This window comes from Bos mutus, chromosome 19, assembly GCF_027580195.1.
Source record: "Bos mutus isolate GX-2022 chromosome 19, NWIPB_WYAK_1.1, whole genome shotgun sequence".
Lineage (NCBI taxonomy): Eukaryota > Metazoa > Chordata > Mammalia > Artiodactyla > Bovidae > Bos > Bos mutus.
In genome coordinates, this window is record NC_091635.1 from 21,694,439 (window position 1) to 21,717,551 (window position 23,113).

The 23,113-nt window shown below is 52.2% G+C and overlaps 1 protein-coding gene across 1 annotated transcript; it reads left to right on the plus strand.

Annotated features, from left to right (window-relative positions):
* The first annotated feature begins 5,081 nt into the window (after positions 1-5,081).
* Positions 5,082-21,422, plus strand: FLCN (folliculin). Its single transcript, XM_005893478.3, has 12 exons — positions 5,082-5,408; positions 8,899-9,170; positions 10,347-10,493; positions 11,266-11,487; positions 12,281-12,441; positions 13,781-13,872; positions 15,203-15,393; positions 17,217-17,330; positions 18,091-18,214; positions 19,193-19,324; positions 19,442-19,547; positions 20,192-21,422. The coding sequence occupies exons 2-12, from the start codon at positions 8,922-8,924 to the stop codon at positions 20,391-20,393; spliced, it is 1,740 nt and encodes a 579-aa protein (XP_005893540.1). The 5' UTR covers positions 5,082-5,408; positions 8,899-8,921; the 3' UTR covers positions 20,394-21,422.
* Positions 21,423-23,113: the final 1,691 nt, after the last annotated feature.

Sequence of the window (23,113 nt, forward strand, 5' to 3'; positions counted from 1 at the left end):
CCTTTTCTGAGCCACTTAATTGCATGTAAATCTGAGCAGTTGCAAAGGGCCCAGAGAAACTGAATGACTGGGTAAATCAGATACTTGTGAAAAGGGAAATATGATGACTCCTCTTCTTAGGCAGTTAAGCAACTTGATGGTGGTGCACAAAGACAAAATTCCACCTTATCCTTTCCTAAAATCAAAAGCTGAAACCAGGGAACTTTTGCTAGTCGAAGGAATTTAATAAGCCTGGGTCCATAATGGATTCTTAAATTTATGGTTAGACTAAAAAGTTCAGGGTTTAGCAAGCAGCTAGTGTTAGATTAAAATACAAATGAGCTATCAATTGAATTCTAATTGGAGAGGAGAGTTAATAAGTTCCTTGAAAGTGCTGTGATAAAAAAGCAAAAATAAACACTAGGGTTTTTTTTTTAGGAGATAATATTTGACGACTAATAGTTTTCTTGCCTTGCAACTAGCTAGACACCTTATATGCAGAGTTTATTTTCTAATAACACTAACGTGTCTAATAACTCCTCAATGTGATATACAAGCCATGCTTGAGTGCCCCTTCTGAAATATTACCCATCACTTGCTTTGCTGCCTTTCAGCGGCTGGTCAGACTCCCAAACTGTTACACATATATGAAAACCTTGATTTTACTGCAAGAAACGAAAGCTTGCATTATTAATTTTTATAACAGGGAAACTGTTATAGTATCCTTGAAATAATGATGTGATTAACAATGTTACATCCAGCTTGCTTACAAATGAAACATACCTCTTTTTTCTGAAACTGAAAACTAATTCAGGGAGGGACATGGTGGTTCTGACTCAAAGCTCAGCTGTATTCTATAGCTACACAAGGGCCTGCGTTAGGGAGCGTGCACTCGGAAACATCAAAGGACATCTCAGTGAGAATTTTACTTTTCTCTCTTGGCTCTGTGATCTTGGCAGCTGGCATCGGTGAGACACCCCTCAGTCCGATGCTCAGCTGTCAGTACTCCCCCGAAAATCCTCATGATTAGGAGTAGGAAGGCAGAGAAGCAGCAAGAAATCTTTAATTCTGATTAAGCCCATTTCAGTGGTGGAATAACATGTTCTGGATGGTGAATGCTGGGCAAGAGTACAGTACTTTTGGTAACATTTCTTGAGACTCCTACGATGAAGCTTGTAGGTCTAGCATGGTATTTCATTTGGTTGGGCAAAATTGGGCATTATTGCCAGCTATGCTTTCTGAACATTGCTGCTGGGTTTTGATTGCCTTTCCCACTGATAATATGGATTACATTTTCTCACCTTTAAGATGTCTCTTTTGTTGAATGTCCTTAAAGGTTTATCCTGAGAGTCCAGTTTAATTAAACCTTGGTATAATTCACTAACTCAAGGAATTGACATGTAGTTAAACAGATTTATAGATTTGAGAAAGCACCTCCAAAAGCAATTCTGGGAAAGATATTAGTGGCATAAATGGAATCCATCTGTAGTTGAATATGCACATTTTTATTGAAAATGACAGTGGTTGAATAAACCTTCCTTCACTTGGGACCTTTACTAGCCTATCACCATGGAAATAAGGATAATCTGAGCAAGGTGGTGTCCTCCACACAAAATGAGGAATTCCTGGAATTAGTTACAAGATGAGAAAGCAACTTTTTTTTCTTGGTTTAAAACCTGACTGACCAATGTTAGTTTCAAGAACACCTACTGTTGAGGTCCTTTAATGGACCGGAACCTGGTGGTCTGGAGTCAACGATAAGAAATTAAAGGAGAGAGAAAGAGGCTGATATTCCTTGGTTTACGCAGAAAACCAATAAAGTCCCTGACAGGGGCTTGCTCTGTTCACGAAGGCCTCAGATGCCCTCTCGATGGGGTGAAGGTGCAGAGCGCTTTCTCGAGAGGGTCTTAGAAGCCTGGGCAGGAAAGTGAACCCAGAGGGCCTCTGCGCTCCAGAGAATTAGCCTGAAAAAGAGAGAGAAAGAGAGGGTGGTGGGGGAGAGAGAGAAGACACTGGGACCAAAGCTCTGATGGAGCAAAGGTGTTTAATCAACATGGTGTGGGCATATATACTGTCTTGCTACTGCTGCTGCTGCTGCTGCTAAGTTGCTTCAGTCATGTCCGACTCTGTGCAACCCCTTAGACAGCAGCCCACCAGGCTCCCCGGTCCCTGGGATTCTCCAGGCAAGAACACTGGAATGGGTTGCCTTACAAGGTAGTTATTCTCAGCAAAGATAAAGATTAAAATTCCAGATTTACAAAACATAGGTGATCCATATTAAAGAGAAAGAGGTGTAAACAATCCCTTTTACCTTACGGTACATAAAAAGGAAGAGGGTCCTTATCACTGTATTGAAAACTAACGGAAGGAAATGCCTAGATTCCTCAGCCCCGGAAGAGGCTTTCCTCTCCTCTTAATTCCTGAATATTCAGGAATTAATAAGCAACAGAGAATTCCTGACAGATTCAAAACAGCACACAGGAAGCCTCCTGTTAAATGCTTCCTGACAACCTACCACTAAGAAAAAATGGGAAAAAGGATTACTAAAAATTAAAAAAAATTTTTTTAAAGATCTGTCTTCCTGATTAAAGCAACAGAATATGCAATTGGATTTATTTATTTATTTATTTTTGGCTGAGCTGGGTCTTCATTGCTTTTCCCTAGTTGCAGCGAGTCAGAACTACTCTTTAGTTGTGGTACACAAGCTTCTCTTTGCGGCGGCTTCTCTTGTTTTGGGGCACAGTCTCTAGGCATGCAGGCTTTAGTTGTGGTTCATGGGCTCAGTAGTTGCGGCTGGTGGGCTTTTGTTGCTCCGAGGCATGTGGGATCTTCCTGGATCAGGTGAATTCTTTACCACTGAGCCACCAGGGAAGACTCATGGATTTTTTAAGTTATTAATCTCCTTGTTAAATAAAAACAGCCATGGCAACAAAGCTTTAGAAAGTTTTGTTCTTTATTAGTGTGGAAGTCAGTTGATCAGATTTGTATTCAGAATTGCTGCTGTAGCCATTTTCTAGGGTGAATCCTGTTCACCTTGACAGATGTTGGAAATATTTTCTTTTAGAAACGGGAAAGGCACAGCTATACTTTGTTGTTGTTCAGTAGCTAAGTTGTGTCTGAGTCTGTTCACCCTAGAGACTGCAGCATGCCAAGCTCCGTTGTCCTCCACATCTCCTGGAGTCTGCTCAAATTCATGTCCATTGAGTCTCTGATGCTATCTAACCATCTCATCCTCTGCCATCCCCTTCTCCTTTTGCCTTCAATCTTTCCCAGCATCGGGGTCTTTTCCAATGAGTTGGCTTTTTGCATCAGGTGGCCAAAGTATTGGAGCTTCAGCATCAGTCCTTCCAATGAATATTCAGGGTTGATTTCCTTTATGATTGACTGGTTTGATCTCCTAGCTGTACAAGGGATTCTCAAGAATCCTCTCCAGCACAATTCAAAAGCATCAGCTCTTTGGCGCTCAGCCTTCTTTATGGTCCAACTCTCACATCCATACATGATCACTGGAAAAACTATAGCTTTGACTAGACGGATCTTTATTGGCAAAGTAATGTCTCTGCTTTTTAATACACTGTCTAGGTATGTCATAGCTTTCTTTCCAAGGAGCAAGCATATTTACTTTCATGGCTGCAGTCACTGTCTACAGTGGAGCCCAAGAAAATCTGTCACTGTTTTCACTTTTCCCCCTTCTATTTGCCATGAAATAATGGGACCAGATGACATGATTTTAGTTTTTTGAACCTCGAGTTTTAAGCCAGCATTTTCACTCTCCTCTTTGACCCTCATCAAGAGACTCTTTAGTTCCTCTTCACTTCCTGCCATAAATTGGTATCATCTGCTTATCTGAGGTTGATATTTCTCCCAGCAATCATGATTCCAGCTTGTGAGTCATCCAGCCTGGCATTTTGCATGATGTACTTTGCATATAAGCTAAATAAGGAGGGTGACAATATACAGCCTTGTCACCCTTGGGAAATACACTCCTTTGCCAATTTTGAACCAGAGTACCATCTAATGTGGCTCCAAGGGTAAACAAATTGCCTTCAATGCATGAGATCCGGATTCGATCCTTGGTAAGATCCCCTGGAGAAGGGAACGGCTACCCACTCCAGTATTCTTGCCTGGAGAATTCCATGGACAGGGGAGTCTGGAGGGCTACAGGCCATGGGGTCGTAAAGAGTACAGGCCATGGAGTTGCAAAGAGTCGGACATGACTGGGCGACTCACACTTTCACTTTCTTTCAGCAGTGCCAAGTCCAGTTCTAATTGTTACTTCCTGACTTGCAAACAGGTTTCTCAGGAGACATGTAAGGTCGTCTGGTACTCCCATCTTACCACAAGGTAAAAGGAGACAGAAAACAATGCGTCACAGGCCCTCGGCTCCTGGCAGCTGTGCGTCCACTCACCTCGGCCAAACACATTATAAGCTGAAGACTTTTGGACCAATCTCATAAGTACACAGAAGACTTGATCACTCGCTGTCATGCCTGAATCTTTGCAGCACATGGACTCTATCTGATAGCCCACTAGACACCTCTGTCCATGGGATTCTTAAGGTTAGAATACTGGCGTGGGTAGCCATTTCCTCCTCCAGGGAATGTTTCCGACCCAGGGATCGAACCCGCGTCTCATGGCACTGGCAGGCGAATCCTTTACCACTGAGCCACCAGGGATCATCACTCCATAGTCACATATATTTAAAACGACGTGCTACAGCGGACGAGGGGAGGAGGGTGAATCGCGCTTGCGCGCTCCCAGGCCCCGGCCCCCGCGTCGCGCTGTTCTTAAGATACCCAGCGGCCGCCTCCTGCCCCGCCCCCGGCCCGCGCGCTCCACCGAACACTGGTTCCATTGGAAATTTAATAAAAACGGTGAAACCAAAAGAAATTACAGCATCCTATATATCCGCGACGTCCTTTTTCTCTTTTCCTTCTGGTATGTGCCAGGAGTCCTAGAATGGATCTACTTTTCCTCAATTCTCTTTAAAAAGTGCTCTTTAAATTAACTTATCCTCCCTCTCCTGGAATGGTTTCCTCCACCTCCCTCCCCGCCTCCCCTACCGGCCCGCGCGGGCGCAACCACGCCGGGCTTCTAGGTGGGGGCGCGGGCTGGGCAGTGGAGAGAACGGGTCTGGCAACCGTTCTAGGGTCCCACCGGACTCCGGAGCTCCCGGACCCGTGCGTTCTTCCCGGGATGCGGGTCTGGCGGATCTCCGGGCGCCTCGGGTACGGGGGCGTCGGCCGGCCGGCTCCCCCTCCGCGGCTCCGGGCGGTGGTACGGCCCGATAGAGTCACGCGCCCTGAGGCGGGCGCGGCCCCTTGTGAGGGGACTTAGTGAGGGCAGCCGGGGTGCAGGGGGGGAGGCGGAGATCCGAGAGGGGCGGCGCGGCGGAGGGCTCGGAGCAGGGCGGCGCCGCAGCTTGTCGGGTTAGTAGGGACGCTGTTCCGGTCGAGGGGGGTGATCCCGCTGGCGGGGAGGTCGGGCCGGGGGCGGGGTGTGGCGGCCTGGAGCTGAGGAGGCCCCCAGCTTGGCGGGTGAGGTCGGGCGCGGCCTCGTCGCGGAAGGGATGGGTGGCGGCGGCCGGCGGCACTGGGTCCCCAGCACGGGGACCCTCGGGGTGGACGTGCTCAGGCGCCAAGTCACTAGTGGTTAAGTGCCCTCGAGGGTCACACGCCCGTCTCTGGTACCGGAGGCCAGGCCGCAGTCGGGGAGCAGCAGCGCGTCCGATGTGGGGCGAGAGCCGCCGTGAACTGGGCTTGTCTGTCGAGTGTTCGTGCCCAGACCGTCCTTAACCCTACTGGGTCCTCCGGCCGGATTGCAGGGGCGGGGGGACCCGGCCGCGGTGCCCTGCGGGGGGGTGGGGGTGCTCACGTTCCTGTCGCGGTGGGAGAGGGCGTGGACAGGACCCTGCCCGACGAGATGTCCTGTTGAGGAGCGTGTCCGGCGAGGGAGGGTTTCTGCTTCTTCCTTGGCTTCTGGAAAGCTGGTTGGGGAGGAATGACTGCTGGGCGGGCATTCGGTAGAGATTGGAGTCGGAGACCCGGCCTCACGCTGCCCGAGGTAGGGTGCCTCGGGCCGTGGTTCCCTCCCAGGCCGGTGGCGCTCAGCTTTAGGCTGATGCTGAGAGAGGTATTTGGATCCATTGGACATCACCTGGCTACTCGGGGCTGAAGAGGGGTTTTCTTGAGTCTGTAGGTGAGCGGCTGACGAGCTAAGTTTTATTTCGGCTGTGATCCGAGGAGTCAGAAGTCCTGTCAGACAGGAGTGAGTGTCACTCAGAAAAAGAGTAGCCTGACAGTTTGATCCTGGATGCTCAGAAGAAGCTTAGCAGCATCACCTCTGCCCACAGGCTGGGCTGTGGCCTGAAGGGTTAAATGGGCATGAAGTGTAACCAAGAGTAGGAAGGATGATGACTTTATCTACTTAAATATCTTAAACTTTACAAGGACTTTTAAATATAAATACTTGTGTCACAAGGGATCAGACATTGCCGTGGACTCTCTGATCGCATCATCAACTTTCTGTGGGCCGCAGCTTACAGGGCGAGCCCCTGCTGAAGCACTGAGAACTGTGGGGTCCCCACGTCCTCTTTCATGTTGTCATTTGAGGTTGGCTGTGAAAGTGAAGTCAGTCATGTCCGACTCTTTGTGACCCCATGGACTGTAGCCCACCAGGCTCCTCCATCCATGGCATTTTCCAGGCAAGAATATTGGAGTGGGTTGCCATTTCCTTCTCCAGGGGATCTTTCCGACCCAGGGATCAAACCCAGGTCTCCCGCACTGTAGGCAGACGCTTTACCGTCTGAGCCACCAGGGAAGTCTTGAAGTTGGCTGTAAGCGGCTTAATTTTTTTTTTCCCCCCATGCCCGCTGCTCTTAGAATTGGCTCTGATACTTTTCCTTGCCTATAAAATGGCAGGTCTTGAAGCTGAGGTATGACTGTGTTGCCCTGCCCAATTCATGTGCAAATGGCCCTGCTGGCTGTCGCCTAGGTGGGATGGTAGCCATATGGTTCTGATAAGTATAGAATTCATGTGGACACCCTCCACAAGTGTTCCACTTTCTGTGGCAACAACTGTACTCTCTCCAGACAGCTCCTAAATTCACTTATTTAACACGTGTTAACTTGGTGCCCGCTATGTGCAAGGAACTGCTAAAGATGAGACAAAGTATATGATCCAGTAAAATAAAGCAGGGAGAGGGGAAAGGGTGATGGATGGGCGTGAGCACTTAGGAGGGGCAATGAGCCATTGGAGGTCTTGGGGCAAGGTGGGTGTGGCTTTCTGGACCCTTCTCCCCAGCCCTGCCTCTTGGTCCTGCTCTCCAGAATCTCCATGGAACTCAAGGTCTTCCAGCTAAGTGTCCTCTTGTCTTAAACTATCTTCTCTCCCACTGCCCACCTTCCTCTAGGACGCCCCCCTGCCCCATACTCTGGCTCACTGTGCCTTCCAGCCACCCCTCCTCCTGTCTGGTCGTCAGGCGTCTCCTTTGGGTTGACTCTGCCGCTTCTGCTGTGAGCCTCATGCTCCAGTGCAGTGGCGGCTGAGTGCTTGACCACACTTTACTGCTGTGGTAAACACAGACTGTCCCCATTTTAGCCTGCCTCCCAGGCCCTGCTGTGTGACGCGTGTCAGGTCCGCTGGGCTGTCAGCATCTCACCTCTGTGCCTCCAGTACTGCAGCCCAGTGGATACCCCCCACCTTTATGGTTTTCCCAAGCAGAGGACACTTGTGTCTGCACGCCACTTCCGCCTTCTTGGTGCCCAAACCACCCTGCCCCCAGCCCTTCCAGGACTCTGCTTCCCTCATGACTTGGATTTTGCTCCATGGTCCCTGGAGTGACAGTGCACTTTGCCTCGCTGCCGGTCATCCTCTGTCACCTTGACCAGCTCTTCCTTCCTCCCACATCTAAGCTCTAGAGGCCCAGGGACCCCCAGCCCTGACTGCCCCACTCAGTGCCACCCCCCGCCCCACGCCAGCCTGCCGTCATCTTCTCCACTGGGGGCTCACCTCAGCACTGCTCTCTGCTCCCAGCTCCCATGGCCCTGCTTCCTTCCTCGTGCTCCACAACCCGCCCATGAGCAGTGTCTGCTTTTATCCTTGGGGTACAGTCACACATGGACTGTCCTCACCACCTTCCGTTGCCCAGCCTGGCCCAGGCCAGCTGGCTTCCCTGTGTCTACCTGGGACAGCAGCCAAAATGATCATTTAAAGTAACATTCAGATTTATTGTATTTTTCATCAGAATTCCCACAGGTTCTCTAATCTCTGAAAGATAGTTTGGGGTCTTATCATGGCCCTAAAACCCACCCCCTGCTTGACTTCTGCCCTCACCCCCAGCTCTGCAAACATTCACACCCCTTCACGCCCCCTCCTCAGCCCTTGTGGTGCCCTCTGCTCCTTCAGCTCTCAGTCAGGAGCCCTTTTGTCTGAAACAACATCTCGCCTCCTCCAGGTCTTCTCTGCCCTTGACCCCTGTCCTTGTCTCCCTGATGCTGTCGCCACATGAGAGGAAGCAGTAGCCCTACTTCCCTCCCCTCCTGGGAGGTGAGCTCTGTGAGGCAGCATCATGGCACCTGGAACGCTGCCTGGCACTGGAGCTGCCCCATGGCTGAGCATGGAACAGACGCCCCAGGGCACTGTCCCTCGTGCCCACGAGCCCTGCCATCGTGGTCCTGCCTGAAGGGTTTCTGTGTGACTCCGCGTTCTGTGTGTCTTGTTGGTCCTCACTCCACGTGCCAGGGGCGGTGTCTGTTTTGTGTCCTTGCATGCAGTGCCATGCTGGTCCAGACTGGGTGCTTAGCAGTGCCGCCGGCCAGATGACCTGCACCCACGGGGCAGGGACAGCCCTCCGGTTGCCGGGCCCTGGAGTGGGCGGGTTATGGGGCTGTCTCGGGCATTTCTCTCCTCTCCCCACAGCCCAGCGCCATCTCTAGGGCACCATGAACGCCATCGTCGCGCTCTGTCACTTCTGTGAGCTGCACGGCCCCCGCACGCTCTTCTGCACAGAGGTCCTGCATGCCCCGCTGCCGCAGGGGGCTGGTAGTGGAGACGGCGCCGGCCGAGGCGAGCCAGCGGACGAGGAGGAGGGCGGCATCCAGATGAGCAGTCGTATCCGTGCGCACAGCCCAGCAGAAGGTGCCAGTGCAGAGTCCAGCAGCCCGGGGCCCAAGAAGTCGGACATGTGTGAGGCCAGTGTCTCTTGGGGCCCCAGGGGGGTGCGTTTCTTCTCTGCAGGGGCTTGGGCTTGACCTCCTGGTCATGGATGTGACCTCATAGCTCTGGGCCCTTGGGATGCACTTGCTGCCTCTCTTCCCTCTGGCTATTTCCCCTCATGCCAGCTCTTGCTCTTTCCAGCCCCTCTGGGCCAGCAGGCGCTTGCCACCATCACAGAGTCTGCCTTTCCGGCCTCCCCTCTGCACAGTGCTCACACGCTGCCGACCTCCTGTCCTGTCCCCTCAGCCAGGTGTCCTCCTCTCAAGCACCCTGCCTGCTTCCTGAGCTCTGAGCGATGGAGATCAGGTCCCCAAACCAGGCTGATTCTTCACGTGCGGGCCCTGGGTTGGGACTAGAAATCGAGTGGTGTTGGACCTGCCATGCAGGGTGGACAGAAATCCAGCCACGTTAGTTTGGGTCTGTTGAGAAGCAGTCAGCGAACTTGAGGTTGATTTGACTGTGAGGGGTCGAGAGGGAGGGAGCAAAGGTGGGGAGGAGCCTCTGCTGTGAGCAGGTGACACCTGTGACAGGGAGGCAGGCAGGAGGGGGGCCTGAACAGTGGGATCTTGGGGGAGGGTCCTTGAGCTAGAATGGCCTTGGGAGGGTCCTGCATCGCACAAGGAGGGGTCGCCTTGGGGACGCACAGCCTTGGCACCAACGTGGCGGTGGCTTCAGAGGGGCAGCAGACAGGGCCACTGGTCCAGCCCACTTCCATGGCAGAGGGTCTGAGTGTGTGTTTTCAGAGTGTGGCTACCTCCTGAGGCCCTGCCCAGTGTTGTGCCCAGATCAGAGTGGAGGCCAGCACAGGCTGTGTGAGCTGCTGCTTGGCTCTGAGCCTGTTTTGCTGCCTCGAAGGTGGGGGTGCTTGTGGTGACTATCTTGGGTTTGTGCCTCAAGTTAGATGAGTGGTAGGTATGAAGCTCCCCGGGACTCCTGCTGTGGGCGTGTGGTAGACTAGACCCAGTGACCTTTGTGAGGCCCTCATCCGGGTTTTCCTGTTCAGGAAACAGGGAGCTCCTCAGCCAGGTGTAACTCTGGGAGCCAGTTGTTTTTTACAAAAATAGATTCTTTTGTTTGAGATTCGCACAAGGGAAAGAATGTGTGTTGCTTGCTCCCTGACTAACTGGTTTTCTTTTGTTTCTCGTGAGCAGGGCTGCCGGTCACTTGCTGCAGGACACCCCGGCTACATCAGCCATGACAAGGAGACCTCGATCAAGTATGTCAGTCATCAGCACCCCAACCACCCCCAGCTCTTCAGCATCGTCCGTCAGGCCTGTGTGCGGAGCCTGAGCTGTGAGGTGAGCGCCTAAGACCTGGGCCCTCTGAGGAGCTGTTCCCATACACTCCAGCCTGGGCAGCATCAGTGTTGGTCATGGGCAGGCAGGCAGCTGGCAGTCCTGTCATGAAGAGCGCAGGCAGGCAGGCCTCCAGAGTGAGCTGCGGGGCACCCTGGCTGGTTGCTAGCTCATCCTTGTAAGCGCTGGACCTGCATTCTTTGTTCTTCTTGGATGTACTGCTAATATGTAGAGTGTGTGTAGGCCATGTCGCTCCCATCAGATGTCACTGCCATGTCACAGCCTCAGTGCCCATCACGTGCTCTCTGAGTTGACCAGGGAGTGAGTCAGGGTGTTTCTAAGACATGTGACTGCTGCTGTTGCGTTCCGTCTTAGCTTGTATGTCTCTGTGATGGAGAATTTGTAGTTTAATGCTTATGCTTCCTGTCACTGTACCCACTTTCAGACCTTCGAGGCTTGTCCTTCCTCCAATATGTTCCAGATGAGTGATGTTGGCAAATCTGAGCCTGGGGTAGATCACATATTTATACGGAGTTACATATGGCTCAAGGCAGAAAGAAATTAAGGAATCCACTGGCCCTTGTGTTCCACAGTAACGAACCTTCTCTTTGGGGAGTTTGATCACAGGAGAGATGAAAGCGGTTGTCTCCTTTCTCTTCCTCCTTTCCCACTCTCCCTGTAATCGGTGTTGGTTCGTTAGTGCAGGAAGAACTGTCTGAGCAGGAGTCACCTGTGTATAGAGGGGGTGTCCTGGAGCACTGTCCTTGTGTCCCAGGTCTGCCCTGGCCGCGAGGGCCCCATCTTCTTTGGGGACGAGCAGCATGGCTTCGTGTTCAGCCACACGTTCTTCATCAAAGACAGCCTGGCCCGGGGCTTCCAGCGCTGGTACAGCATCATTGCCATCATGATGGACCGCATCTACCTCATCAACTCCTGGCCGTTCCTGCTGGGCAAGATCCGTGGGATCATCGACGAGCTCCAGGGCAAGGCGCTCAAGGTGGCCAGGAGGCCGGGCGGTGGGGGCAGGGTGACAGGGCTTTGCGTGGAGGGAACAGGACGGGGGCAGTGTGCCTGCCTGGGGGTCCTGACCACTGCAGAGTCGGAGTTGTGGCCACAAGCTGGAGGCCAGCCTGTCTCTCTCGAGTCTCGCTGCCCTGGTTCTTGTTTGGCTCTGGCTTAACTGCAGTCAAATGCTCTGGCATGATCCCTGCTGATCTTTGCTTCCTCTCACCATTGTTTCAGAAGCCTGTCCACTAACAGTGTGGCAGACCCACATGCCATGTGGACATCCAGGGCCACCTGGGGGGAACAGGCTAGTGGTGCTCTGGTAGCAGACAGTCCCTAAACCCCAGCGGCTTGTTGATGCTCTGTGTCCAGTTCAGGCGAGAGGGGTCTGTTCACCGTGTCAGCCTGGTGGGTGGGGTGGCAGCTGTGGGGGCCTGCTGCTCACAGATGCCTGCTCGGGGGGCACTTGGGCCTGGAGGCCTGGCTCCTGTCCTTGTGGGGGTTGCATGTCACCCCTAGACAGGGTCTGAGCAGTGGAAGCCCCCATACCTGGAGGGGGAGCCAAGAGCACTTGGAGAGCAGCCCCATGGCCACCTTGAGCGGAGAGGCTGCAGGAGAAGTTCTTAACTGACGTTCTTTTCAGGCGGCTTCTGACCACGTGGGGACAGAGTGTCCTGCTGGGTGGGAATGGTGGCCCCATCTTTCCTCTGGGTCCAGAGAGCAGAGGGCCCTGGGCTGCCAGCTGGGATTGTCCTGAAGGGCTGTCCTCTCCCTCCGTGGCTCAGGTGTTTGAAGCGGAGCAGTTCGGGTGCCCGCAGCGCGCCCAGAGGATGAACACAGCATTCACCCCTTTCCTGCACCAGAGGAATGGCAACGCCGCCCGCTCACTGACGTCCTTGACCAACGATGACAGCCTGTGGGCCTGCCTTCACACCTCCTTCGCCTGGTAACCAGACTCGGTCTTCTCACGGCTGCTAGGGTGTTGGCCAGACTGTGCCCAGGTTAGGGGGACCGTCACTGGGCGCACCTGTGTGTGGCTCGTAAGTCTGAGCTTGGCCCAGTCGTCCTTGGCCCTGAGCACGCAGAGGTCGCTGAGAAGGTGCTAGTTTTCGGGTGCTGGTCCCAGGCCAAGGCCGGTGGTCTCTCCTCTCCTGGGACAGCAGTGAATGCTTACACCACTCGGCTCTTATGGGTCAGGATTTGGAGGGGGCTGACCTGGGCTGCTCTGGTCTCAGGAGGATCTTCTGCTCTCTGAAGCTGGCTCCCTCTCGGGGCTAGCAGATTGGCCCAGCCATGGGTGGCAGCCTCAGCCCTTCACTGTGGTTGTGCCAGTGACCTGGGGGAGCGAGGTGGGCTCGGTGCTTTTATGCCCAGGCCTCAGTGGCCTCAGACCTGCCTTCACCTGCTGTTGTTAGAGGGGCCCACCTGAGGCAGGTGGGAGGCTCAGTCTCCACCGTGTGGAGGGAAGAGTTTGGACAGACTTGTGGACAACCTGGAAACCGCTGCAGTCTGCCCGCCTGCCACAGACTGTTTCTGTCCCTCCCCTGCAGGGTACATTTCCTTCCAGACACCCCAGGTTCTCCTGTGCAGCGTCGCCTAAGCCACGTGCTCACATGGAAATCCTTGAGTGCAGCTCCTGAGAACCTGCAGACTAAGGGAGAAACATGTCTCCCCACCCAAGTGTTCTGTCTTTTAAAAATCATTTTATGATGTATGGCAAAAGCAATACAATATTGTAAAGTAATTAGCCTCCAATTAAAATAAATTTATATTTTAAAAAATCATTTTAATTACAGAAATTTTCAGACAGACCCAATGTGTAATAAGTACTACACACCCTTGCTGTCTTACTTTAGCAGTTATCAGTGTTTTAATGCTTTTTTATATGTTCTCTCACTTTTTTATTCTAGAATGTTTTTTAAGGCAAATCTTAGTTGTATGCCTCAGCCATTAAATCATCACATGCCACAGAGTAGACTCCTTCTATAGCTTCCTCCGGCCCCATCCACGCTCGCTGTCCTATGCTGCCTCAGGCTTGACCTGGTGTGGGGGCTGTATCGCCACGGGCGCAGGTGCTGCTGGGTCTCTGTCAGGGGCAGCTCCTCCTGCACCCCTGCTCCCGGCTTTGCTGGACTCCTGGCTGATAGCAACCACTGGACGGTGCTCAGCTGCGTCCTTATGCCCTAGTGTTCTGTTATCTGGTAGTCAGATCAGCAGGGTCCATTGGTTTCAAGTCCTGTTTTCCTTTTAGCAAGAACACTTCATAGCTGATGCTCTGTTCTCAGGCTCCTGAAAGCATGTGGCAGCCGGCTGACTGAGAAGCTCCTGGAAGGCGCACCAACCGAGGACACCTTGGTCCAGATGGAGCAACTTGCGGGTAAGCAGGGAGGTGCTCATGCTGGGAGCCTGGGGGTGGCTATAGGGTTGCCCTGTGCTCAGCCCACCCCTCTGTCCTGGCAGAGAGCTGATGGAGGGCACCCTGGGAGCAGAAACTGGCCTATTTTGCTCTTCTTGGTTTTATTGGGGTTTCCTGTCTCATCTTCCTTTATGGTCCCATGAGAATCTGTCCAGGCAGGTTGGAAAAGCCTCCTTTGACCCCGGGGCTGTTGCTCAGGTAGGGAGGGTCAGGGCTGGGGGGCAGGTGAGTGAGGCTCTCAACCTGCTCGCCTCTCTGGACAGGGCCTGCTCCCTGCTCTGTTCGGTAGCAGTAGAGTGCTGTGCTTCACAGGACCCAGGGGTTTCATCAGGGCAGTGGCTCCCAAGCCTGGTGTCTGGGCCACCTTCCTCAGGTCTGTGGTCAGCTCTCCACATCTGGGTAACCACCTGGGGGTCTGAGAGTCCACGTTTCTTTTGGAGATGATTGGATTTTCAGTGATGTAGCGATGTGGGGTGAACAAGACTTGTGATGTGCTTGACAAGCTGCTGCTTGCAAATGCTTGACCTTAGCAGGGTGGAGCTGTTTCAAGGTTGTTTCTGTCGTCAGGTGACTTGCATCTGAACAGGCTTCCCTGCAAGGGCGAGGCGCTGGATCGCGGTCCACCGTGGTGCTCTCACGGTGCAGTCGACCGTGGACCATTGATCGTAGTGATTGCGCGTTTCTTCGCTGGTGAAGAGGGCAAGGGCAGTCTGTTGGTGAGATGTGTTTACACAGTCGAGAATGTTGAGAGAGGTGCAGGTGTGCAGGGCTCACTGTCACATCTTGGGTTGTATTTTTGTCAAAAAGGTGAGCATAGGGGTTCAGAGCACAGGCTGGAGTCAGATGTGCCTTCAGATCCGGCTCTGGGACACGTGTATGTTCTGTGTTGCCCAGGCACTGCCCCTCATGCGTGACAGGGAGTGAGGATACTCCATTCGTGGGGCTGCTGTGAGGTGAACTGAGATGACAAGCACCTCCTTTCTGTAAGGTGAGGAGAACGGCGCTGACTTCAGGGCAGGACATGTGGAGCCCTCAGGGTAGCGCTCGCGTGCTCTGCTCAGCCTTAGTTTGACTTCTTCCACCAGCCGTGGACAGAACACAGACTGACCGCTCCTGGCCCCCCGGGGCTCCAGAGGCAGCAAGTAGCATAGCCAGCTGGCCTGAACCGGAAGTCAGTAGTCTTCTGGTCGGTTTAACCACAAGGTGCCTTAGGCTGAAGTGGTTGTGTGGCGTCCAGAGAGTGAAGGAACCCAGGGCTGCATGCTGCGAAACTGAGTTGTCCATCTTGCAGAGTTGGAAGAGGAATCAGAAAGCTGGGACAATTCTGAGGCTGAAGAGGAGGAGAAAGGCCCTGCCCTGCCAGAGGGGGCAGAGGGGCGGGAGCTGACCAAGTGTCCAGCAGAGTCTTCCTTGCTCTCAGACTGTGGAGCCTGGCAGCCACGGAAGCTCTCCGTGTTCAAATCGCTTCGGCACATGAGGCAGGTAGGTGGTAGCGGGGGAGGGGGCAGCGATAGACGGGTCAAACACTGGGCCAGGAGCCCCCGCCTCTGCTTCCGGCTCATCTCCACCCTGTACACCTTGTTCTTCAGGCCTGCCATGCTCAGGAGTGACCAGGAACCTTCTCAGTGGGTGACTGTAGATGACAGTGGGCATCTGGGGTGTCTGAGCCCCAGGCTCAGTGAGGATGGAGGGGGTGTCTTTAAAGAAAGGCCCAGCAGTCAGCTTTTCATGAGTCTCGTATCTTGTGGTTCTGGAACCTTCTAAAGGAGTTGAACAACATTGTTGGTTTGCATGCAGCATGGATGCTTTGTAGATTGAAAACAGTGGGCAGTCTTACAAAGAATCAAGAGATCTGAGTGTCCAACTCTAGTAATTGCATTCAAACAAGGGCTTGTCGTTCAGTATGAGAGGGAGCCTGCGCGGCAGTGGGGGTAGGGGTGGGGCATGACCACTGGGGGTGCTGGGGGAGGGACTATTGGGTCACAGAGGCCGACAGTTCTTTCTTAGACTCTCTCTTTTTATGTTGAGAATGAATTCTGTCAGAAGACAGTGATTTGTTTTTTGGAAAATTAAAGCCTGATTAACAACAGTTCTCTGTGGGACTTCAGGGTGAAAACCATTCACTCAGCTCGTCCTGGACTAGGCTGCAGGCCGTGCTGATTGTTTCTGTGGATGACAGTTGGGAGGGGTCTGGGGTTCTGCCAGGGTGGGTCCTGGAGGCAGGTCCTCAGGGGTGGCTGGTGTTGGATAACAGGATGAGGTCTTCAAATCTGTGAGTTGTTGTTCAGTCACTCCGCCGTGTCCGGCTCTTTGCGACTCCATGGACTTCAGCATGCCAGGCTTCCCTTTCCTTCACTATCTCCTGGAGTTTGCTCAAACTCATGTCCATTGAGTTTGTGATCCCATCCTACCATTTTGTCCTCTTCCGTCCTCTTCTCCTCCTGCCTTCAATCTTTCTCAACATTAGTCCTTCCAATGAATATTCAGGATTGATTTCCTTTAGGATTGACTGGTTTGTTCTCCTTGCTGTCCAAGGGACTCTCAAGGGTCTTCTCCAATACCACAGTTCAAAAGCATCAATTCTTTGGCGGCCCTTTGGTGGCAAATTGTCAGTGCCACATGGTTAATCAGTTGGTTAAAGCAGGAAAAAAACAAGACGGGCTTCTCAGGTGGCTCAGCAGCAGGAGACACAGTATATGGGGTTCAATCCCTGGGTCGGGAAGATCCCCTGGAGAAGAAAATGGCAACCCACTCCAGTATTCTTGCCTGGAGGATCCCATGGACAGAGGAGCTTGGCGGGCTATGGTCCACAGAGTCGCAGAGTTAGACACAACTGAGAAACTGAATGACAACAGAGACAGGATAGATCAGGGAGTCTCACTCCCAGGAGGAGGGGTGGAGGTGTGCTCTGGACGTGGATCCACACTGAACAGGGCAGCCTGGGTGAGCCGGTGTGGAGACCCTGCTCTTCCTTGGTGCTGAAGAGTCACAGCCCTGGTTTGCTTTTGAGTGGTTGAGCCATAATTAAGTGTGTAGAGAGAGAAGGTATGTTGTAGAAAGCTTAGAATGAATAGCTTTAAGTTTTTAAGAGTAAAATTGAAGGACAGGTGTTGAAGTGTTGAAGCTTTGGGCTCAGGCTTCCAGTTGTGAATGTAGAGAGGTCCCCCTGCCCCTTGCTGTCCTGGGGCATGTCACCCAACTCCACCTTCCCCCTCTGGAGGTAGATGACTTCCTCTCTCCTGGCCCGCCTCCTTTGCTCCACAGGCAAAGTTTCTGGATGGAAAGCTGTACACTGTGTTTTTCAGGTCCTGGGTGCCCCGTCTTTCCGCACACTGGCCTGGCACGTCCTCATGGGGAACCAGGTGATCTGGAAGAGCAGAGATTCAGACCTCGTCCATTCAGCCTTCGAAGTCCTTCGGGTGAGAGAGTGTTTTTTTCTGTCATGGTGGTGGGGAGACAGTACTGGCCTGGTGGGTTTTATGAACTGTGGACTTAAGGTGTGCGTGTTAGGACATGTCAGAGACTCGTTGCCTGAATCTAACTAAGATCTGTGTTTTTCTCCACTATTAATATGGGGGTCGTCTGCCCTTTCACTGACGAGGGCCTGGGTCCCATCCCTGGTGGGAACTGATTCTGCGAGACACACACACAGCTTGGCCCCAAGATATTTAGAAAAACAAAAGGTAGTGATTTGTGGCTTTGTTTCCCCTGAGGAATCTGCTGTCCTCATAGACTGATCACATCCTGTCTGCTTCCCCATCCCCACCCCTCTGAGAAGCCACCTCCACCGGGGGTGGGCTCAGCCTCCCGGGCCTCTGCACAGCGCGTTCTCAATGGGCCCGCCGTGGTGCACCCCACAGGTGTAGTGGTACCACGGCCCGGGTCTGGCTCTGAGGGTGCGTGCGTACCGCCCTCTGTCTAGGCCCTGAGGGCACGAGGTCAGGCTCTCAAAAAGCTTTGGGGATGAGGGAAGAGACACACAGCGGAGCAGCTGGAGAATGAAGGAGGAGCTAACCCTGCTGAGCAGGCCAGGGTTGGGTTGTGTGGGAGACGGCCTGGGGCCAGGAGACCAGGGACGCCTTGGGAGGAAGGGGCTCTGCACAAGTGCTGAGTGCACTGGGGTGTGGGGATGGAGTCAGCCGGGGCAGTGCTCAACTCTGGGCTGTTGTGTCCCTGCAGACCATGCTGCCCGTGGGCTGTGTCCGTGTCATCCCCTACAGCAGCCAGTACGAGGAGGCCTACCGCTGCAACTTCCTGGGCCTTAGCCCCCACGTGCAGATCCCTCCCCATGTGCTGGCCTCAGGTATGTGCCTCGGGACTCAGAGTGAGACCACACGACTGGGTGTCAGCTGTGTGTTTGAGGACCACGCCTGCTGGCCTCAGAGGCAGGAGGTTCCCATGTTGAAGGACCCACTTTCCCAGTGGCATTGGCCTCTGTTTTCTGTCTTTAAGACAGGTGTGCATTGGGCTGGACAAGCTCATGGTTAGGGTAGCTTGCTGGGGTGTGGCTCTCCGTGGGGGCATGTCCCATCCTGGGGATGGTTCAGGAGTCCTGCTGGACTGACCCCTCTGCCCTGTGGACTTCCTTCCTCTTTCTGGTCTCCTGTTTTATCTGCCTTAAAGCCGTCCCTGCTGCCCATCAGCACAGTGGCCTTTGCTCCGCTCAGCTCCACCTTTGGGACAGACAAGCTCACTGCTCTAGAAAAACGGCCAAGAAGCTCATTGGCGTCCCTCTTCAGCTGGGGGCATTTGGGAATCAGCCTGGGCACCCATCCCCACCTCCTGGTGTGTCCAGGCTCCTCCGGTGATTCTGTGAGATGGTCAGACGGTTGCTCACAGAGCTGCCGTCCTTCAGCACTCAGGCTGGGCCATGAGTCCAGGAGGCAGTTTGCAGAGCACAGGCTCTAGTCTCAGAGACGGGCTTGATGTTATTACCACCATAGCCATGTGACCTCGTGCAAGTCACTTAGATTCTCTGTTTCCCTGCCTATGAAGTAGGGGTTATAGCAGGACCCCCCTCACAGAGTAGTTTAGTATTCAGCCAACTTAGGTATATGACATAATCGGTAGTTATTGTCACTTGATGCATTGTTAGTTTGAGTCAAAAGTGAACTCTTAACTGTGTTCACAAACGACAGATTTTAAAGGCCCAGGTATTAACCTCGGGTGACTGGAGTGTTTCCCAAGATGGTCTGAGATGATTCGGAGCCGCAGAGTCGGGTGGGCTTGTCGTGGGGTGAAGGGGCACAGTTGACAGAGCAGTGTGTCTGTGTTGCCCCAGAGTTTGCTGTGGTCGTGGAGGTCCACACGGCCACTCGCTCCAGCCTCCATGCGGTTGGGTGTGAGAGTGAGCAGCCTCTCAGCAAGTACGAGTTTGTAGTGACCAGTGGGAGTCCTGTAGCCGCAGACCGAGGTGAGTGCCGCTGAGCGGGCTGCCTCTGGGATCTGCCTCATTCCAGAATGAGCTGGGGGGTGTTGGGGGGCAGCGCTCAGGCTCTCCTGGTGCTGACCCTCTCTGCCCCGCTCCCAGTCGGCCCCACCATCCTGAATAAGATGGAGGCTGCTCTGACCAACCAAAACCTGTCCGTGGACGTGGTGGACCAGTGCCTCGTGTGCCTCAAGGAAGAGTGGATGAAGTAAGCAGGCGCTGTCGCGGCTCCTGGAGTCTTGCTTTCTGGGGAGGGCTAGGGTGCCAACAGCACGGCGTTCTGCTGAGGCAAACCAGAGAAAGAGCTGAGGCCGTGGCGCTGCGGGTGGTACAGCAGGGGAAGGCTTACGAGTCCGCCACTGTGCAGCCAGCTGGGTGACCTTGAGCAGGTGACTCCGCACCTGGGCCTCAAGCTGCTCTGTGCTCTCCAAGGAGGCAGTTGTTCTTGATGGTTAATTAACTTAAAAAGTTGAAAGATTGGATAGTTCCCATTCTATTACAGCAGATAACTATTCCCTCCTGCCTTCTTAGTAATTTTTTGTCAGTTAATTAGCCAAACATCGTTCTGACTTTAAATAGTGCAGTGAAGCTTCAGAGCAGGCAGTTCCTTTCATGACAGGAAGGAATGTTTGTTTTTTTAACCTCCCTGTCTGGATGCAGCAGCATTAGAACTGGGCAAGTGGGAAATGGCGGGGCAGGTGTGAGCTGCTGCTCTGCTCTGTGCTGACTCCCCTGTTTCTGTTCTGCTCTGCTTATCAAGCTGTTGCTGGTCTTGAAGCCTCTTAGGCCCCAGGACCAGAACTCTGCTGATGGCGCTACGGTAACTGAGTGTTTGGTTTTGATTTCCTACAGCAAAGTGAAGGTCCTTTTTAAATTCACCAAGGTGGATAGTCGGCCCAAAGAGGACACGCAGAAGCTCCTGAGTATCCTTGGAGCATCTGAGGAGGACAACGTCAAGCTGCTCAAGTTCTGGATGACAGGCCTGAGCAAAACCTACAAGTCACACCTCATGTCCACGGTCCGCAGCCCCACAGCCTTGGAGCCTCGCAACTGACCCCACCATGGGAATGAGCGTCCAGGTGGCCTGCTGGGAAGTGGCGATGGCCAACTCGCCGTGACGCTCAGACACAGGTCTCTGGTGGCGGTCACAGGGGTCCTCCTGTATCCGAATGCTGACCCAACCCTGTTTGCTCAGAAGTGGAAGCTGTTGGAGCTGAACTCTGCTCTCTGTGTGGGGTTCGTACCTGGTGTGGTTCTTGGCATCATCCCACAGACTTTGAGCTGCTCCAGCCCTGAAGAGGGCAGTTGGAGACTTGTGACAGTTTGTCCCCTGCGTTCGCGCCCTCCTGGGAGAGAAGAACGGATGGAAAGTATGTATCTCCTGTCTGTTCAGCCTCGCCTGAGGTACCTCAGCCTCACTGTCAGATCCTGTCAAGGTTAGCGGTTGAACCGTTCTATTCTGAAATTCAGCAAGGGTTTTCCAGGTTTTGTATGTGTTGTGAGTTTCCCTGTAGTTATGGGTTTTCAGAGTATGTGCTAATCTGGAGTCACTGCTAATAACCTGGCTTCAAGTCAGGGCTCTGGGAATGGCTCTGGGTGGAGTGGATGGTCCATGCTCATAGTTGGAGCGTCTGGAATTCGTGTGTTTAAGTTATCTGACCACCATTCTTGTGGCCATTCTCTGCTGTGGTTGCTTTGAGAGTACCCTAAGCTTGAGGACAAGCCCTGATCTTTTTGCACAGAGATGACACTCTGCTGAAATGCCAACTGGAGTCCTTTGACTGGCCTGGCTCACTATACGCAGCTAAGACACCCGTGGTAGTTTTATTCCATATCACTCTGCCCTTGATTGCTTCTTTAAACGTCTACATTTGTCTGCAGGTAATTTTGGTGTCTTAAGACAGGTTCATTGTCCCTGTGTACATTTTTAATAAGGATTTGTGGTTTGGAAGGGTTTTCCAGTAATTTTGCTGATTTGTTTATAGTTTTTTGTGTTTAATTTATATTTAACAGGAAGACCATGTTTATATGACTAGGTATATGTATTGTGCAAGAACATCAAAATAATAAAGATATATTTTTATAAACTGTTGACTACATGGTTTTATTGGTTTGATACCTCAGATTTTCTTGGGATCAGTCACAGAAAATAAAATGGTTAGAATAAGACCAGTAATAGAACTGTTTTGGAACTCTGCTGGAGGCTTACAATTTCCAGGGGAAGACTTAATAAGTTGTGATTAATTTTCAGTCAGTTTCAGCTCTTTGTACAATTTCAGGTTCCCTTCTCCTACCCCTAGCCATGTGGCAGGACCATGCACGTGTTCTTGGATCAACTTGCACATAGCTTGCGGGAATGAGGGTGGGTGTCCTTTGTGCCTGATCGCTGCATCTGATCAGAGTGCAGATGAAGAGCGGCAGCCACTGTGGCTGTACCCCACCACCCCCGGATGAGGTGTCTGTCAGGGAATGATAGTGGGCTGGGGCCCTCTTTCCCCTTCTGAGGAGCGAGACATTAAAGAGTAGGACACTCATAAACAATTTACATGAATGAGAAAATTAAAAAGTGACTGTGCACATCCAGGGAAGGGTTCAGAAAAAAAATCTGAGAAAAATTGAAGTTTACACCTTTAGCTGATCCTTGGCAAAGAGCCTACAAAGTAAAAATGACAACAACAACAAAACAGTAAACCCCTGGGAAGGGGGATTTAAACGTCCAGTGTTCAACAACAAAACCAAGACATACAAAGAAACAGGAAGGTGTGGACAGCATGTTGAAAGGAAAAATGAATTCAACAGAATCTGTCCATGAAAAAGATTAAACGGCAGATATATTAGGCAAAGACTTTAAAACACCTGTGTTAAAGTTGCTCAAAACAAAGATGCTCAAAGAACTAAAGGAAGATGTGGAGAAAGTCAAAAGAATGTGTGAACAAATGGAAACTGATAAAAGGACAGAAAACCACTGTTACTGACGGCTTACTATATGCCAGGCATTATTTTAGGGGCTAGAAATACAGTTCCCTGCTCTTTTGAAATGTCCATCTTGTGAGGAAAGTGAACAGTAAACAGCTTAAACAAGTGAAAATATTGACTGTGAACAGGCCAACACAGAGTAGTGAGACAGCAGTGCAATACTGCAGTGGAGACTGAGGGAGGGTCACTCACTCCGCAGGGAGAGGTGAAACCTGGATGATAAGAGCGATCTGTTTCCTTCCTTATGCCTTTCCCCCCTTTATTCTAGCTCATGGATTTAAATACATACATATATGCATGGAATTGAGAATAAAACAGAAAAATCAAGAAAACTAAAATTTGGTTCTTCAAAAAGATCAACAAAATGACGGTGACTGCAGCCATGAAGTTAAAAGACGCTTAACTCCTTGGAAGAAAAGTTATGACCAACCTAGATGGCATATTGAAAAGCAGAGACATTACTTTGCCAACAAAGGTCCATCTAGTCAAGGCTATGGTTTTTCCAGTGGTCATGTATGGATGTGAGAGTTGGACTGTGAAGAAAGCTGAGCACCGAAGAATTGATGCTTTTGAACTGTGGTGTTGGAGAAGACTCTTGAGAGTCCCTTGGACTGCAAGGAGATACAGCCAGTCCATTCTGAAGGAGATCAGCCCTGGGATTTCTTTGGAGGGAATGATGCTGAAGCTGAAACTCCAGTACTTTGGCCACCTCATGCAAAGAGTTGACTCATTGGAAAAGACTGTGATGCTGGGAGGGATTGGGGGCAGGAGGAGAAGGGGACGAGAGAGGATGAGATG